At 48.7% G+C, this 18814-nt stretch overlaps 3 protein-coding genes across 3 annotated transcripts in view; all 3 read right to left on the reverse strand.

Moving 5' to 3' along the window:
- Positions 1-2714, reverse strand: part of LOC125953748 (probable G-protein coupled receptor Mth-like 14) — a 3623-nt gene extending 909 nt beyond the window's left edge. The window contains exons 1-4 of the mRNA XM_049683513.1: positions 1696-2714; positions 1271-1566; positions 153-895; positions 1-76 (exon numbers count right to left, since the gene is read on the reverse strand). The exon at positions 1-76 is cut by the window's left edge and continues 43 nt beyond it. Coding sequence (XP_049539470.1) covers positions 1-76; positions 153-895; positions 1271-1566; positions 1696-1864 — 1284 coding nt within the window. The 5' untranslated portion in view covers positions 1865-2714. The remainder of the gene's footprint in view (positions 77-152; positions 896-1270; positions 1567-1695) is intronic.
- A 641-nt stretch (positions 2715-3355) lies between these two features.
- On the reverse strand, positions 3356-8735 carry LOC125953752 (uncharacterized). The gene is made up of 4 exons (XM_049683517.1): positions 6931-8735; positions 4435-5257; positions 4178-4346; positions 3356-4081 (listed from the first exon to the last, which is right to left on the reverse strand). Exons 1-4 carry the CDS (start codon positions 7384-7386, stop codon positions 3763-3765), a joined length of 1767 nt encoding a protein of 588 aa, XP_049539474.1. The 5' UTR covers positions 7387-8735; the 3' UTR covers positions 3356-3762.
- A 933-nt stretch (positions 8736-9668) lies between these two features.
- On the reverse strand, positions 9669-16629 carry LOC125953755 (uncharacterized). Its single transcript, XM_049683519.1, has 5 exons — positions 15882-16629; positions 11624-11856; positions 11187-11533; positions 10767-11127; positions 9669-10682 (listed from the first exon to the last, which is right to left on the reverse strand). The coding sequence occupies exons 1-5, from the start codon at positions 16203-16205 to the stop codon at positions 10361-10363; spliced, it is 1587 nt and encodes a 528-aa protein (XP_049539476.1). The 5' UTR covers positions 16206-16629; the 3' UTR covers positions 9669-10360.
- Positions 16630-18814: the final 2185 nt, after the last annotated feature.

Genomic DNA, 18814 nt, shown 5'->3' on the forward strand with positions numbered 1-18814 from the left:
TAGCTGCGCAATGCAAGCGTACACTACGAATCGTTTCCTGTCGTTGGTCGGTATTCGATGTTTTGGCAAGAAAAGCCTAAAGTACGAACAGAGTGCAGAGGTCATGGTTAAGCTCTGGGCTCCCGCTTGCTGCCAGCTGCCGTTGTACTTACCAAGCATGGAGACAGTTGTTGGCGATGTTCACCATGAGCCAGAAGAAGGTGGCCAGTATGAAGTACTCGGCGTAACTTTCCAGCACAATCTCATCCGAGTCCAACCGATGGCCATGCGTGCGATATTGAAAGTATGTCTCCAGCAGCAGTGCAATGGCGAAATTAATGCAGTTCATAGCCAACGCTTTACCGTGTACATCGTGCAGCTCGGGAATGACGGAGTAAAAGAAGGCAGTAGCCAGCAGCAACGGAACGGCCATTATGAGACACAGCGTAAGCATTACCATCTGGCCACCAAACACGTCCGGTGGCATCTCTACGTCCGAAACACAGACGTACGCGATTAGCGAACCATCTCGGGGATCGAAATCGAGGCAGTACGCATTGTAGATATAGTACTCCAGCATCTGATCGAGTACCACCAGTAGTGAACCGTTCTGGATCACGTACAGCGTGTCCTTCGTTCGTTTACCGTAGGCAATCAATCCGTAGTCCATCGGGCACGGTTCACCAACTAGCACCCGCAGGTTAATGTCCTCTTCGCGATCTTCGATACACCCCTCGTGCAGCTGGGCCACGATCGCTTTCATCTCGAAGGTTGAACTTATGGGGCCCGTATCAAAGTCGTCCGTTCCACACTCCACGTATCTGGTACCATCGTGCAGCATACGTTGACCTATCGGGCAACATTTTCTTATCACACTCTTGGTGCTATTAACGTACGTTGGTTGAACGGACAGTTTCTGAAAGATTAGCACAACGAAAACCACAACAATTATGTGCTATACGATGCCAATCACTGTGCCAGATCAACGGAGAGCGGTTTATCCTCGTGTTAGTGTCAGCTATCTAATCACCGTGTATCATGGGAAATTGTAACGCCCAACGGATTAAACCAATGCTATAGAGACAGGGCTGCTGATAGCGAACCGAACAACTAACCCCAGACGCCTTTATCGCCAAGGCCGCAAAAGTTGCAACATTGTATACGTTTGCGAGTGCGGCAAAGTAAGCAAAAGCGGTCACCAACCATTACCATAAATAAATGTGTTAACACCTTCGAAATCGAAATGAGTCATGGAAGAAGGGAGAGGCGATCGATGGAATTTGACACCTACTTGATAGCGGCTACAATCAGCGTCAACCGGAAGCTCCGTAGTAGACGGTAACACCCCTAGTGTAGTCACGTTGGTATGATTCTGGTGCTCACTTCCCGGACCTTCCAGTACCGGCAGTACCGATTTTCCTTTAAACAGTTGCTCGATATCACTGGGCGGTGGATCATGGTGGCCACCGAAGTCACCGTTCAGGAGATTCGGAGACTCCTGAGAAGAGTCCACCGCTGGTGCGCTGGCCACTGCTGCTTTCACTGTCGACGACGGCTCCACCCCATCGTAGTCATAGTTGTAGTCGCCTGAATAGAAAATGTCATCATCAGTGATCGGATCCAGTATGTCGTAGTGCAGCAGCGTGGTGTCGCCGGTGTGCTCCTGCGATTGCCACTCTTCGCTAGCGGTTGCTATCTCAACGGATTCACCAGCACCTTCATCCGGCACGTCGATCGGTCGATGGTACGGTCCGTCATCGTCGTACTCCTCGTAGGTACCCTCTAAGGGCTGCTTGTCTCTTCCGACGGCACCGTAAACCGCGTGCACCACTAACAGTACAACTATGCAGCCGCTTAACACGACGAACGAGTGCGATTGAACCATGGTTACTTTTCACGAGATCACTAAAGGTAAACTGCAGCCTAACGTAGGCGAACTGCGAACTTGGCCGGTCCCGGCACGACTAACCACCCGAAACTGCAGGTCGTGGTCACTCGCTTCGACTTCACCTCGATGACCACCCCAGCACCGAAGCAGCTCTCATGAGCAGCAGCAGCAGCAGCAGCAGCACTTAATGCACACCACCTATATCCCGGAAACTTTGGTTATCAGGGCTCGTCGATGGGTACACCTTGCACTACCGACACCGAAGAACTTCCCTACGAAACTGATAACTATACCCTCAGGTTCGGCTAATTGTCCGATAAGCCCCACTCTCGTGTGCGTGTGTTTTCTTCGGGGTTTGATGAGATAACGGCCCTACGGGACGGTCCAGTAGATACAGGCGAGTATCAGAATATTACGAAAAATATCTTGACAAATGCGCGCGCCCGTGCATAAACTTTCGATCACTCGTTTTAGGTGTGTCACTGCAACGATCCACGCCCCTCAAAATGACGTCGTCTAGGGTCGGCCGGTTATCGATTTCGATTGACGATCTCAAGGCATTTTCGGGCGAACCATCACTGGCGATTGCGAAGATAGATGCGCGAGCGACGCGATGCCCAACCGATGCGTGCGCGGACACCGGTTCACGACGACGACAAATCCGAAACTACCACCCAGTCGTCACCCAGTCACTGTCGGTGCCACCGAAGAAGACCTGCCGCTAGACGCGAAGTGCACTAGACTAAACATTCCCTATCCCGTGCCCCGGCAGTAGTATTACCGTTGGCCGGTTATAGCACGTCCCTTGAACCAGCATAACGTCTCTAGTCACTAACACACACCGACGTAGCTTTCGTTATCAGCAAAAACCCGATAGCAAGGTGCGTTCCCGGCACCATCAGCAGTCCAGTGAGGGTATCTGCTAGCGAGGAAATCGTAAAATCGTCCCCGAACCGTCAACACGCGGTCGCTCAGCGAATCGCCGTCCACGCCACGAGACTGAAGCCCTCATCGGGAGATGCGCGACGCGGTGGGTCTTTGCCGGAAGCGTCTTGTTTGGATAGCGCTCTGCCCAAAACGAAAAAAAAACCTTAAATTATTTTTCTTTATGCCCGATCGCGTCACATATTTGCGTAGCGCGTGAGCTAATCGAGCTCAGAAAACGGAGCCGTTGCGTACTCGATGCTCGGTTGGTGGACGATCAGTTCGGGCGGACCCCGTCGGTGTTCCATTTGAAGTGCCGCGTGTGGCTGGCGAGTGGAGGAGAGCTGCAAGGCGAATTTATTGCTGGACTGATCTTAGATAGTAGCTCTGATCGATGCACACCGAGCCTCACTTGTCGTGCAATAATAATGCTTCCAATCATAACGACAACACCCTTGGGTAATTCAGGCGAAAAATGATTTCATATCTTGACCGATTGAATGGTGGATTTTACTGTCCGCAATAAAAACAAGCGACACTCTAGACTTTTTCAACTTTATCCACTTCTTCATGTTACTTTCTTTATTAATTCTCCATGTGACTTAATAACTTATTCGACTATTTGCATGACTATTTGAATTCGAATTCACAATTACACACTAGCTGCTGCTGGCTCGGGTTTGTCTGACGTATGAGAAAGCACCCTATTGGTCGCTTCTCGGACCAGCTCTCTAAACCCGTTTTACATACATTTGGCACACGGTACACAGGACAGAACAATACTGTGCAGGTTTTGTCTTTGTTTGTTGTGCGAACATCTTCCGGTAACACTTGGCGGCGACATTGTGGATGTGTACGTCCATATGAGACTCGCTCTCGCCGGCGTCCGGCATGCCCAGCACACGCACGGGCACATCACAGACACATGAAAGCGTATGGCGGAGGTGGACGGTGAAGTGACGATCTTTGGTCTACGATACCGTACCGCCATTGTCGCCGTCGTCAGCGATTCGAGGAGTGCGACGATTGCCGGTCCCTAGTGGTCGCATCTCGAACCCATTCTCCAGTACGCGCAAATCGGCCGACCCGGAGTTACTCCAGCACTCGCGTATGATCGTCCACTTCTGGCTGCCCGCGACAAACACCACGCCGGTAAACAGACCCTGCACCACGATGCTGTAGACGGTGACGATCCGCGGGAAGTCGGTCATGTTGGTCGTGAGCATCAGCACGGTGAAGACAATCCAGCAGACCAGCGTGAAGCTCGCGTACATACGGCAAAGGCGAGTCCTACGGAGACAGAGAGAGAGAGAGAGAGAGAGTTACAGAGGAAGGAATGAGGCCATAGAGGCGTGTGCCTAGCACGATAGCATTCCGGCTACTTACTGCTTGCTTATGTCATTCAATCGCACATGATTAATTTTCGTTTGACCACTGACCGTATCGTTGATATGCAGATAGATACCCGAGGTCAGCCGGCGTGTATAGTAGGCAGAGAGTGCCAGCGCCACGGCAATACAACCGTAATAGATGAACACGATCGATACGAGACCGCCTGCACGAGATGACGGAGAAGAAAAGGTTCAATTCGAGACATGACCAGATTGGCGTCGTCATCGTCAAGCGCTCGTCACTCGACTTACCTTTCGGCAGCAGCACCAATGGCACCAAGCTGATGGTGTACAGTACGGCCAGAAACACGTACATATCCCGCTTGTTCTTGCTATCATACTCGAGCCCATTCGGGATGTAGTACGCCACGTAGACCGTGTTGAGTACATTCATCAGAAAGAAAGCGAACACCGCGGTACCGAGGAATGCATTGGCAAACAGTTCGGCGATTCCCAGCGTATCGCGCGCTATACAGTGATCGTCACACCGGGCCAACCCAACGCTGACCGTACCGATGGCCAAACAACCGGCATGGCACGCGATAAGACAACCGAACGTGTCGTTCAGCTTCGGTACGAACGTGTAGCTAAGCGTGGTGCCGATCAGGACAAACGACGCCACCGATATACCGATCCAGATGAACACTGGCACGTAGGCCGCCCTCGATTCCCCGGGTTCCTCTTCGCACACCTTCGCCACCAGCTGATCGTCGGTGGTCATCTCGACGCAGTAGCTCTCGAATACCGACACCAGCGAACCGAGCTCCAGCACCAACAGTGAACCATTCTGCAGCACGTACAGCTCATCGCCCTGTTCCGCACTGTACATCAGCGCATTCCGACCACCACGGCCGCACCGATCCTCCGATACGACCGGGAGTGTGATCTTCTTCTCGCTCACCTCGATACACTCGTTGTTGCCGTAGAAGTGCGCCTCGATCGTTTCAATCTTCAGGTCCTGCGTACCGGTTACGCACTCGAAGCGGAAGTCGCTCTGCGGTTGAATCATCTGCCCTGGTGGGCAACACTTCATCATTCGCGCCTTTTCGGTGTACATCAGCTTAATCGGGGAGGCCTATTGGATTTTAGATGCGTTCCGGATCAATCTCATTGTAATGGCCTCAAAATAGTGATTGTTTTTAATAGTAAAATTGAAATTGTTATCTAAAATTGTTCACAAATTTTCAATCCGATTAAAATCAGGGCTTTGAGTGGTTTTAGTTTTGAGTGGACATAAAAAGTGGTTTTAACGATAACGATATGCCCTCTTGCACAAAAAAAACTTCTTTTTAGTGGTTCTACTCTTACTGAGTCCATCATAGAGTCTAGGGTGTCAACATAACTTGCAAACCATAGGTTGTTTTCTGCCTATCTGTTTTGCGCCGGTTTTTATCAAATGTTCCAATTTTAGATTCGTCAGGCCATAAAACAATACTTAAGCCTTCTTTTAGCTTGGTAACACATTTCCGGATGAAATCCAAACGATGAAGCATATTTTTGACTGATAAACGGAAGCCTTACAGCATTCGCGGCGTGATTACTTATGATAGCATGAGCTGCCTCCCTTCTAAAATTATGTTTTTCTGATTACATCTGTTGAGACACGTAGTTCAAACTATACGAACGTTTCAGGTGTGCAAAGATTTTTTTTCCTCCCATGCACCCACTCCATCTACAAAAACTCCTAAGCAAACAACTCTATACTGGAACTGCTACGATGGGTCGACTAAACCAATGTAAATAATACAGGGGGACAACTTAACCTTTACAACAGATGTGAACAAATGGCTCATCAAAGGTGTATTAATATGTATTGCAAAGTGAGCTTTTACTATTGTCACATAAATGATAGACCATCACTCATTTAAACAATTAACAAAAAATTTATATCGAACCAATCATACTGAAAGCAGGTGAAACTGAAAGAGTAATGTAAAACCTTCTAGAAAAAAAACAAAACTTGCTCTTTGTTTAAAAAACTGGAAGAGGGCTTTCACATATTCCTGTCACTGTCGATCTAGTATTCATAGCTTAGCGGTGCAGTTCTACCAGGAACAGTCGTTTCAAGTATTCTTTCGGTGCAGCTGTGATGCAACATCATTGTGTTCAAAGAACTTTAATTTACTGCACTCAAATTGAGATTTTGTTTTTGGCGAAGAACAAGTGAATATAATTAAGTAAGTCTATTAGCACGTCAAGTTCTCTTAGATCTTCTGGACGAACAGAAAGAGTGTGTGGTAGACCCAAATTGAGATGGAGCTACGGTATCGACATTGAATCCCAACAGCATTTGCATCTCGAATCGGCAAACAAATCCAGCCAACGTTCGATCCCTATCGTTCGGGCGTCACAGTAGACGCCAGACTGGCGACACTAAAGATAGGGGATCGAATGAAGCTAACGGAGCTATCCCGAGCACGTGGGACTAATGTAGCTCGACCGGCCCGTACCGTCAACAAACAAACCCCTCGGACCGAGCCCCTTGAACCGAGCATCGGCGTCACGACCGTCGCGTGCTCGTTAAACAGCAATTAGGGATGGATCGCAAAACGTTCCTCCGTGCATCCGTCCTTCGGTGCCACCCACGAGCTGCTGCAGGGATTCGTGTAACACAAGGCTAGACGCCGCCTCGATAAACGCTTTATGATCCTTAGCCTTATCAGCGGCGAAGAAGCGCCAAGTGACGTCGAAGGATCGAGTGGATTGTCGATGGCTCAGAAAATCGCCTCGAACAAACCCGATACTTACATTGAATTCCGAGCAATTCGATGGTAGTTCCCGGCCTCCAGAATGTGGTGCATCGGGCGTTGTCGTGCTCGTGGTTGCCGTCGTCGTTGATGGCATTGTAGGTGTGGAAGAAGGTAGCTGAGTGGTTGACGGTACTGTTATCAATTCAGTCACTACTGTTGAGGGTGTATCGGTAGCTACCGTTTCTGCTACAAGCACAGGTTCACTAGCGTTGACTGTTGTAGTCCTTATCGTAGTATCACTTTCATTTACATTCGTCATCGACACGGTACTGCTGGCGGTAGGTGACGGTCCGATATTGGCCGAGGGTTCCTCCTGCCCCAGTGTCGGCAGTGAATTCTCACGCACTGCTGCACCGGTACTTGTGTTGCTGATGGTGGCATCATACCTAGACACTGCAACCGAGAGCACTAGAGCCATTGCCAGAGGCAACACTCGCCGATAGTACGGCCACATGGCGCAACTGGCTGCCGAACGGAATGTCGAACGAGTACTCCGGTCGGTGACGTGCCGATCCAACCGGAGGGTCACCACAACAGAATACCCCGGGGTCACAGCGGCAACAGCAGTAGAATCGGTAAAAGGAAGTCAGCGAAGCGTGCTATTCAATCACAACCACCACCAACGAACACTGAGTCATCACACAACCGACGAAGCGCAAGGTACGTTACTCATGTCACGCGTACCCTGCAGCACCGTCACTACTGAGCACGGCCTCGTCGTGTATCGGCTTGTTTCTGCCTCCGTTGGACACTTCGTACGCCACCGAACCACACACTATACCCGGAGAGCAGCACCGGTACCAGGGGGTCGACACAACTCCAGAAGCAACTTCGGGGCGTTAATAGGTGAGCCTCACAAATCGTGCCAGACCTAATTACCGGTGTTGGGCTGCGACGGTGTGCAATCGACACTGCGACGACATGTGACGTGTTCCAGCAGTGACGACGATGACGGCGACGACGACGACCACACGAGAGTGAAAAGCAACCCCTGGCCACAAGGCCATGCACGGGCTTCGAGGTTTGTTTTGGAAGTCGGGAACTGGATCAACACTCTTACGTAACACGAACGCACACACCTGGAGAGCCCCTCACAGCACACGGTGCCATAGGAGAAAGAGAGAGGGAGAGAGAGAGAGCACTGACCACACCTCAACGGGGCCACAGCGACTGACGGTTGATGGCACCTTCTAAAGGGTTGCAGCTTCTACCGAGGGATACGCTTCTGCGAATGATCATCTGTGATCGGTACTGGCCCCGTACGAAGTTGCCACTACGCACACACACACACGAACCGAGTCGAAGAAGAACCTTGCGCCAACCACTTAAGGTACTACTAACCGCGACCAGAGGCCAAAACCACGGAGGGTTAACCACGATGTGCGCACCACTCACTCAGCAGCAGAGTAGCGCCCGGTCTATGGTCGCAGGTATCGCGAGCTCGAGACATTCTGTCCGGTTTTGTACGTGTGTTTGTATGTAGTACGCTCGCAGTCTCTCACTCACGCTGCAATGGTTGCTTCTGTTGCTTCTGCTGTTGCTGCTGCTCGCCCGAATTCCTCCGCGAACCACAGCGGGCTGATTAATTCACGGTCGATGACGGGGTATTGAATTCCGAACCGGTCTCGTGCACACGGTCACCACCACCACCACCACCACAAAAACAACCACCACCAGAGTTGGTGGTGACAATCGGCGCAGCTCGACTACTACCAGCGTCTGTAACGGGGCGCCGCGAGGCAATCTTTCGCCATCCCTCTCGGTCGAAGCGAGTTTTGGAGTGGTTTGATAAGCGCCCACCCTCCCGCCCCATTTGAGTGTGCACACGTTTGCCCCATATCTAATCGGTTGCCAAATGGAGTAACCCACGCGATCCATCGGCGTTCGGGATCCCGAGAACCCCCCCGGGAGATACTACCAGGGTAGCTACACGACCTCCCGAAGTGCCCGATGGTCCACGTTGCGCCAACACAACCAGCCAGCCAGTGAGTCAGTGTTATCCAAGTTGCACAAACACTGTCACAAAATGTGGCGGCTGATAATGGAGCGTAACGGGGTACGCTGGTGGACAACGCCGGCTTCCGGTGTGCTTCCGGTTAAGGTTCTCCCGCGCAGCAGCTACCGCTCATGCATAGCGATAGGTATGAGCGCGCGCGCGCGCCGTTACGCATAATCAAGTCGGGCCGCCAGAACGGATCCGTTGCTCAAGCATGCTCGATCAGAATGGTTCATTGGTTTGGTCCATAATGATCCAATGGATGGTTTAGTGGCGTCGCAACCGTACAGAACCTTTTATACGGGACTTTTGACTCGACTCGACGTTTATCACCCAAAACGAAACCCATGTATGCATTGTGAGCGATGATGATGATGATGAGTCATTGGAAACTACGGACGAGGTAGTAATGAAGCTTTGGAGGCCATCGCCAGTGAACGGCAGCTTGGCAGACGGGGGGGAAATCCAACTCTCCTATAACTACCTTTCGAATGGGGAATTTTGCAAGCCCCGTGAAGTCTCTTTTTATTTTTCTTATTTGCAGCCATTCCCTTTTTTGCAGCCAGTTTTTGCGGTGAATTCCCCTAGTCCTTGATAAAGACCTACGGTTGATGGCATTTTGCTCTGACCCAAAAACCTTACAATGTAGCAAATCCAAATCAATATCTGATGCTACTTACTTATCGCCTGGTGGGACCTGCTAGGGATGTTATCGGATTATGCTCACAGGAGCTATAAACATCGATAAATCAAAACGAATCTGTCACTAGACGAACGGGTTTTTATTAGACTCGATAAATTACAAGACAGCCACAAATCCCCCCCATTGATAGGAGAGTGAACGTCGTTCGACGATGAAGAAACTGGATTCATCATTATCAGCTTCTTAACTGGTGGTCTATCGTCTCATTCTGCGCCACCAAAAACCGGTCACCGGCTTCTACCAATCTATGCAAAGCCGCTAAACTTCTGGCCACATTCCGCTAGGTACGCGGGCGATGTGTCGTCGAAAAACTTTCTCAGATAAGAGATGCGCAAACCCCTCCGAATGTCTTCAAGGTCAGCGAGTGCCGGTTACCCTTTCGGCACCCGGCCAAAAACCGGTTCTCCAGCATCCAGCATTAGCGCGAGGCTACTGCTTGCCTCTGCGTTCGTCTCATCGGAGCAAATCTCTTCGATTCGGTATGTATCGTTTTAAATGTAGATCGCTTTATTCGTATTGTGCACTATGCAGCTACACAGCACTGGCCGTGCCTTCGTGCGCCGTTTGAGTCGCTGACGCCGGGTCACCAAAAAGCGGTGACCTTGAATTAAGAATTTTGCTATCGAAACCGCAAATCGCAACCGCTGCACTATCTACAGAAGGAGGCCGAAAGGACGATACTGAGGGCGGTTGATGAGATGAGAAGAAGAACGGCAGACGATAAGCGGCTCACACGACGCGCATTTCATTTTCTCCCTCGGCATCCTCGTCGGGGAACTGCGATGGTAGGACAGTTTGCGTATCGTGGGTCATCACCTGCTCGGAGTACGGACTTCCGACAGCCAGCGGTGGACGTTGCTGGTTGGATTGCATCGATTTGAGACGCTTGCCAACGTTACACAGTCCAATCGAGCGACGTCGCAACCCAACGAACACGACGCACACGATGATGGCGTTCCAGGCGAGGACGGAGAGCAACGAGTACTTGCTCATCGAGTACGGTATCCAGACGATGATCTGTGTAGCGCACGCAAACGTTGACACGAGTGTCCTGATGGTAATAAAAAAGAAGAAATACGGATCATTAGAATGATTCTTGGACCCCCCCACAGCGGATTCTCTGGACAATACTTACAGTTCCCTTCGCTGGTCCATCCGCTTGGCCGTACTTCCCTCGTTGATCATCTCGAAAGGATTCTCACTGCTGTTAAACCCGAGATGGTTCCGGCCGAACGATGTGTACACGTTGGCACCACTAATGGCTAGCGCTCCCGAGAGACTGGCGAGAACAGTCAGGAAGAGGACACTCTCGAAGTAGAACGTCAGGGCCATGGCAATGAAGGAGCAGAAGGAGATACAGAACACTACGACCAACAGCAACCGGTAGTTGATGCTGGTCGTTCCGGTGGCCGAGGAGAAGAACAGGATCGAACAGAACAGCAGGAACAGTGCGTACGAGATCTCAATCAGTACCTCCACTATCGGTCGATAATCATCTGGAACGAAGCCGGAGGCGTTAGAAATTTGATTTCGACTTGGATTAATTCGTCAGTACCTTCCCGGAATGTGACTAGCAGCAGCTCGACGATGATGGCCAACGCAAGGAATCCGGCATGACTTCCAATCAACGGTCCATAGCGGTGAGGAAGGGTACGATCGAACAGATAGGCCAGGATCGTCACGGCCGAAGCGACCAGCGCCACGACGATCGTCACGGTTGCGAGCCAACCGGAGAATAGCTCCTGCTGGGCTGCAATCTCGCAGATGTGCGCCGCCAGAACCATATTACCGGTTTCCTCGACGCAGAAGTCATCGTAGAACTCGATCCGATCGCCGCGCGTCACCACCAGCGAACCATTCTGGATCAGCATCATCTGTGTGCCGCGATCGTTGAATATCAACCTGACGGGAAGAGGAACAGCAGTGGGTTACAAAGTTTAGTTCCAAAGTTTAGTTCCAGAAGACATCTTGGGATGTCCACACCCAACGTACCTTTGACCAACACACTTCTTATCGATCGTGACGTTGTAGCGCAGATACTTGCCATACTCGTGGCATCCCGCTCCGTAGTAATCGAGCTGGCGGGCCAGCAGCGTAAAGCGGGTAGATCCGAGCTCGAACGGATCCATCGGGTGGCAGGTGGTGATGCTGAGCCGATGAAACGATTGTCCCCTTGGGCAACATTTACGCACCGTCAGCCGGCCCATCGACGGTATATGCTGAGGCTAAATGATTAATGAGACCAGGTGGAAGGGAAAGAAGCAAAGACCGCGACGATAAAATCACGCAATAATTCACGGATTATGGTGGTTAGTGGTTAGGCTCTGTGCCCGTACCAGGATATCAGGTAACCTCTGCCCTTCTTGCTGCTGTTCTCGCATACCGATTCAAATGTTTCTTCTGGAAGCTCCTGAATACTTGGTGTATTTCAATACCAATACACAGGGTTCGATATGTCGGAAGCTGCCCCGTTTAGTTAGATCAGATTGGATTTTTTCTACGCTAAGGTCCGACTTCCAAAGGTCCATAAACCATCCTCTCCATAGGAGGCATATCATTAAGCATTAGTTATGCAAATTTTCATCTCTCCTTCGGGAACAGACCGAACTAACTGTTTGCCCTATTTCACGGGCTAGAATATGCTGGTTTATTTTCTCTATCAACTCTCCAACAGCATCTTCTCTCGCACAATTTAGCCGTTAGTTTGAATTTTAAATATCTGCCTTAAAGAATCTTTGCCAATTTCTCGTATTATCAATTGGCAAAGCACGATGTCAGAAATCTCTCCCATATTCGGCTCAACTAAACAGCCATATTTGTGTCAGATTAAGAAGATTTCAAAAAGGCAGAGTTACCAAACTTGCTGCTATCACTGCACGAAACCAGTCTAAACTTGTCCTAGTGCTAATGTTTGCGCGAGTTCTTCTTTCCGTTGGGATCTGATTTCATCACTTGTTTTGCGCTCCATTTCGCCACCCGTTTGGCGCTACAGACTACTCGATGTAGGAGTCGCGAAAAACGAAAGAACCAGAACCAACCGCCAAGCATATATATCTATATATATTTGCGGTCACTGCCGGTGATGAAAATCAGAGAAGAAGCGTTCGAAATGAAGAACGGAACAGAACAGATTCGTTGTTGTACGTACGATTGCGGACCGTGCAGCATGTTCCGAAAGGCAACGCAATGTTCGAGTTCGTGGCCGTGGTTTGCAGCTGCGAACCACCGGTCGGCAGACGATAACGAAGGAAACATTTTTCGTCGATTTCGTTGCTGGTTCACCATGGCGAAAGGCCACACAGACCAGCACCAGCAGCAGCAGCAGGCTGGACGAGGGAAAGTAACCGGACCTTCAAAGAGGTGCCCCTCACAGGCGGCAAGCCGTTGTTGGGCTGCAATGCTGCCGCAAAGTTGCGCGATTGCAGCGGATACGCGGCACGCAAAGGTCGATGCAGCTCCGTCCGGAGGACGGCAAGGAGATAAGGAGAAGTGTATGCGCGGGTCCGAAATGCATGATGCAGCTCTACGCCAGCTGCACTTCTTTCTGATTTATATATTTTTTTTCTTTTGTGATTTCTGCTGCACCGATATTCGCACCGGTACCGCGATACATGTGTATTTATATGGGAAAGGGGCAATAAATGTGCGCGCAAGGTTGGCGATGGCGACGAGAATGGGTTTTGTGTGATTTTCCTGCTCCCACTGGCACTTTTCGTCGCTGGCGCTGGTTCAGGTTGGCAGAAAAAGGGGGGGGGGGGGGGGGGGAGAAACCCAATATTATTAGGGTCAGTGCAATAAAACCGAACCGAAAACGGTTCGCTCCACCACGCTGATGCATAATTCATGAAAGTTTTACAAAAAATAAAACAGGAGAGCCCGTTGCTTTTGGAGTAACTTTTGTTATTTTGTGCAAACACATTCCACAGGTGGGTTGCCGGGGGAACAGTTTTCTGATAAAAGCGCACATTTATTGGATGCTGGAACGAATCGAAATCGTGCGTGCGGAATGGCGGACGCCTGGTTGCTCATTTATTGCACGGCTGCCTACTATTCCTCTCCTAGAACCTTACTGACATTTGTTAGGCTTTGCCAGAACGTCAATCTAGTAGACTGATCGGTCGAACGCGCTGTCATAATGCACCGAACCCGTTCACGTATTCCGATTCCGGCTTTTAGCACGCAAAAGCGAACGGCCTCGAGCTCCTTCGGGTGACAAATACCGGGGCAGATGACGGTAGCTATTAAAGCACATCATTATAGCCTCCTATCGACTCCGTATATCGTATTCCGCTCGCCTATGTCTTAATCATTTCTCCTGCCAGAGTTGACGGTGCATGCAAGCAAGCAAGCAAGCAAGCAAGAAAAAACTGCTATTCCTCCTCCTCCGAGGCAAACCGGTCAACGCAATTAACACAACGGCTTCCTGTAATGGCGTTTGAGGTGTGTTTGATAGCTAAATGCTAATCGAAACGCACGGAATCATGATGGTGATGAGTCAACTGATAGCTGCTATTGCTGATACTGGAGAGCTACTGAAATTCGAATGCCTTTCATCTTCTTGCGTGCCTGAATCCCCCCAAAAACGCGGCTTGATGACACTCCTTGCCTGATGAACTCCAAGATCCACCATTCCCCTCCCCCCAGTGACGCTCCTACACTAGGCACGATCGCTTACTTCAGCTGGCCTAACAAAGCGTAACGCTCGCTGGAGCTGGTTTATGCCGAGCGGTATAACCACTCGCACAACCGCAGAGTCTCGCCGCAAAAGCGGGCACCAACCGGGCGGTGTTGTTACCAGTTCAAGGTCAACCTTGGGATTCGTTCCCCTCTCTCTCTTTCTCTCTCTCTCTCTTTCTCTCCCCGACAAGAGAGAAGACGCCGCAGGGGTTGTTTCTAGTTTGTTACAGATCCATTTCTTCAGGTTCAGCAGCTTCGAAGACGCTCGCACTGCCAATAAAGCTTGGAACAGTTAATACTTGGCCGCACAAAATAGGTCATATCTCAGCCAAAAAATGACGTATAAAGAAAAGAAAGGTGTCATTTTGTAGGTTTTCTTATTGCCTTTAATAAGAAATATTGATGCAAATTATTCATTAGTTTTTTATATAACTTTTTCAACTTTAACTTTGACATCACCCAAAAATATTTGCACAGTACTGTAAGTCACATCATTTGCCCTCTTGTTGCACATCACCCTCATTTTAGTTGGTTTTTATACATTTCTGATATACTTTTAAAGTTTACTTATGATAATTGTCAAATAGAAATCGATGGAACGAAAATCTAGACATTTTTGTGGATTGATAGTTTTCCCTGTGAAATCGATCTATTTGAATACAAAACATTAACGCCATACCTTCGGCAAGAAGAGCTACCTAAATCATGTCAAACTTACACAGGATTGGTGGTGGACGAATGAAGACCAAAATCCTTTTCTATAGACACTCTTTTCTCGCACAAATTTCGAATGAACGTTACCCCAATGCTGAAAACATTTGATTTGTCGCCACATTGTCAAATCCCATGCCAAATTATCATCTTATGGGCAAATTAATCTCCGTAAAGAAACCAAACCCTTTCTAAACCACTCCCTCAATGATTGGCAAAGCAAATTTTTTGCCCGGTATTTTTTGAAATGCATTTTTACGTTTGTTGCACCGTCCATCGAAATGCATGGTTTGAATTCGGTCAACACTTGTTCGTACAGCTGCTTAGCACGGATTTGAGCAATCAAGCTGTGCTCTAGCGTGCTATTTGGCTATTTTCTAGCTTTTATGACCTTAAAATTTCTTTTAAAAATATTTCCCGAACTGTTATGTCGACTGTCGTGAGTTTTTTTTTGGTGGAATCACGCTGAGAGATCCCAGGAGTGTTGATTCAATTTTTTTTGCAGAATTGGGCATTCGTTACACTTTTCGGCTGTTTTATTTTGCTAGAGTCTAGGTAAAAGTCCCCTCCTAACGTCTACATATGGTATTTTGAGTTGAGTTTGAAAATATCAAGACTTTCGCGGTGTTTTCTCCAGCCAAATCCAATTTTTACAGTGAGTGTGCAGATTTTTTTTTCTCCCTTTGCGTTCCATCGGCGTTAACTTTTGAAGGCATAGATCAATTTTGACAAAAAAATTACCACTAAATAAACAGACTACAATGATTAAAACGCTGTCAACGGAATGACAAAGTGACCACTAGGCGCGCTGCAATGATTAAACAAAAGCGGCCAAATATTAACTGTTCCAAGCTTTACCTACCTTGCGGGCGCCGATGCAGGCGATACTTGGCGGAACGCTCGAGTACGTCACATTGGGGGCCACCGTACTGTTCCTGGCCGGTTCGGACGTATTGAGCGCGTTAGCGATCAGCCGATCGAGCGCTTCGTTGTAATCCTGCGGCCGTACCTTCTTCACTCGCCGCTCATCATCGAGTACGTAATCGTCTGGTAGATTTTCGCCAGAATCGTCGACGTAAGTGATAAAGTTGGCTTCCGCTGGGGCGAGTAGCGCCGTGGTAAGGAGCACTAGCGCACCAACACCGCACAGGGCCAGCAGTCGGAATGTCCTCATGTCGGAATTCATTGTTCACTTTTTGGCAAGTCACCAGCCAGCGGATTACTTATCTAGACAACACTTCCACTTGACTTCCACCACACTAGTATCATCGAGCACTAGTAGTATCACAGTCACCGTCAGCCTTTCTCGATGCTCGATTTCTCGATCAACCACACCTCAGCATCATCGGTCGCCCGTTTTGCGGTTCACGCACTACAACCGAACGGGGCGCGATCCGTGGCGGCACTGAGCGATCGCCAAAAAGGTGAACAGCTCGATCGACACCCCGATCGACAACACAAAACAAACAACAACAACGACGACGACGACGACGACGGGGTGGGTTTGGTGAATCCTTTTCTCTCCACGCTGCTGCGCTAACGCACACACGCTCACGCAGTGGCCCGAAAATCCACACGATCGGCGCAATCTTACTGAACCGGCGGCCTCGGTGGCTGTAAAGTTTCTGAGCGTCTCGAGGTCCGACGGTTTGCGATCGAGCTCGCGATACAAGCCCCCCGCTATACATGCAGATCACTACCGCATGCCCACACCACAATGCTACTGCTGCTGCTGCTGTTGCTGCTAGTGGTGCGTACCAGTAAGCCGGTATTGTTGGCAGGTGAGGCAGGCAGGCAGGCAGGTGAAATCAGGTTTTGTTTTCGGATGAGTGACTGACTGACGGTTCGACTGACGCAACACCGAAAAACCCATCGCGCTCGGCCCTCGCGGTGGAAACCGGCGTGATCGGAAAAACAAGTTCTGTGCTTAGGAGGAGGGGGAGAAGAAAGGGAAGCCTTCCTGCGTCTAGAGGTCGTGCGTGGAGCTAGTCGTATGGGTTTATTTAATTTGTCTTGCACCTCGCAAAACCCCCACCGAGATAATGCCGATTGGCCCACCGGAGAACAAGAAATGGGGAACAGGGTTCCTCAGGTGACAATGACTCGAAGAAATCACGATCCACGGCACACTCGGAGGGTAATCCCCGCCGTTTAAGGGAGTTCCGGGCAATCAAGCGAGGAACTTGACCAGCGGGGAAAGATACGTAAAAAGCTGCGCACTGCTGACAGATTAAAGATGGGGATGATGTCCAGCAATTAATGGTTAGTCGTTTTTGTTAATTTTGTTGTTTAGGTCAAATGAACAAAAGTTTGAGTCAAGAAATTGTAAAAAACAAACGAAAAATTCTGTTCTTCTCGCATCTCTATCTCTCTCGAACTCTTTTGTACTGATTTTGCTTCTCGTTCTCTCTTTCAAATTACCCCTACAAGTAGGCAATCAATGCGTGAAGCCTGTTTCAGTTGGAATCAGGTCGATTCTTTTTTGTCACTGCACACTGTCCGTAGTAGACATATCGCCAACCTTTCGATAGCGCTTTGTTTTTACTAGTTTGTTGGTTTTGTGATAGTTTTTTTTTGTTAAAATTGTAGCACACCTTAGAAAGTATTCTCCGATTTTGTCAGGGTAATCTGCACACTAACTATCACAACCCGATTTGGCTAGATGAAAAACCGAAAAAATTCTTAAAATTTCCAAACTAATCTCAAAATACCTTATTCATACGTTACTGGCGGCACTGGAAGGAATCTGTATGAACAAGTGTTTTCTTTATATACAGAAGGATGTGCGAAACACCTATTTATGAACAAGTGTTGACCCAATTCAAAGGTAGACAATATAACAAACGAAAAAAAAACTCCAAAACAAATGAAACAAATTCGACATTGCCAATCGCAATGGGACGGTTCAAGATTATTTACTCAATTAACTTTGCCCGTAAGAGAACGATTTTGCAAAGGTGTGTAGCTGTGGAGTGAAACCAAATGTTTTCCTTATTGCGATAACATTCAAAAGAATTTTGTGCAAAGAAGAGTTTCCGCAGAAAAGGATTTTGTCGATCATTCGGTCCTACAAAGAAGCTAGTTAAAGAAGATTTGGTACGATTTACGTAGCGGTCTGTGAAGCAAGAATGTCGTCAGCATTTTAATTTCATAAGTACTAACTGTCCGAATGTGTTATCCCAGCGAGATTTATTGTACAATTTTCAAAGGAAAACAGAAGGAATTATCAGAATTCATATCACAAAAATCCAGCTCAAATGAAAATTAATCGTACAAAAAAGGCATATGAGGTGGCCGCCAGTACTGTGCAGAAAATTTTGGGTAATGTTATAGAAAATTACTCAATTTTTTACTATAAATTGACGAATCCTTTTAATCCTTTTATCTTATATTTTTTCCTTAAACACAATAGAAAAAGCTTTAAAATGACATCTTTTGTTTCTTTCCGGATTCATTCGAACATTCAAAACGAAACGGACGCTTTCACCGAAGCAGAACGATTTATTGTACTTAAATTAAATGCTCCGAGCATCCCGTGGTGGTGGTTGTGGTGGTATAAAAGTGAATTTATGTTAAGCGTACCACCTTCACATTCGCCACGGAGCTCCTGATCCTGACATTGGAAGTAATCCAACCGCACGATACGATACGAGAAAATATTATAAGCGAGACCTATAAATGGCGCACAATCCCACAAAACGCACTCGCGCTGCCATCTCGCGCTGTCGAACGATGTTCCTCGTTATTGTGCCACCGCCCACAATGGAAAACCACCCCTCCCGTAGGATAGGGTGG

The sequence above is a fragment of the Anopheles darlingi genome, chromosome 3 (assembly GCF_943734745.1).
Source record: "Anopheles darlingi chromosome 3, idAnoDarlMG_H_01, whole genome shotgun sequence".
NCBI classification, from domain to species: Eukaryota; Metazoa; Arthropoda; class Insecta; order Diptera; family Culicidae; genus Anopheles; species Anopheles darlingi.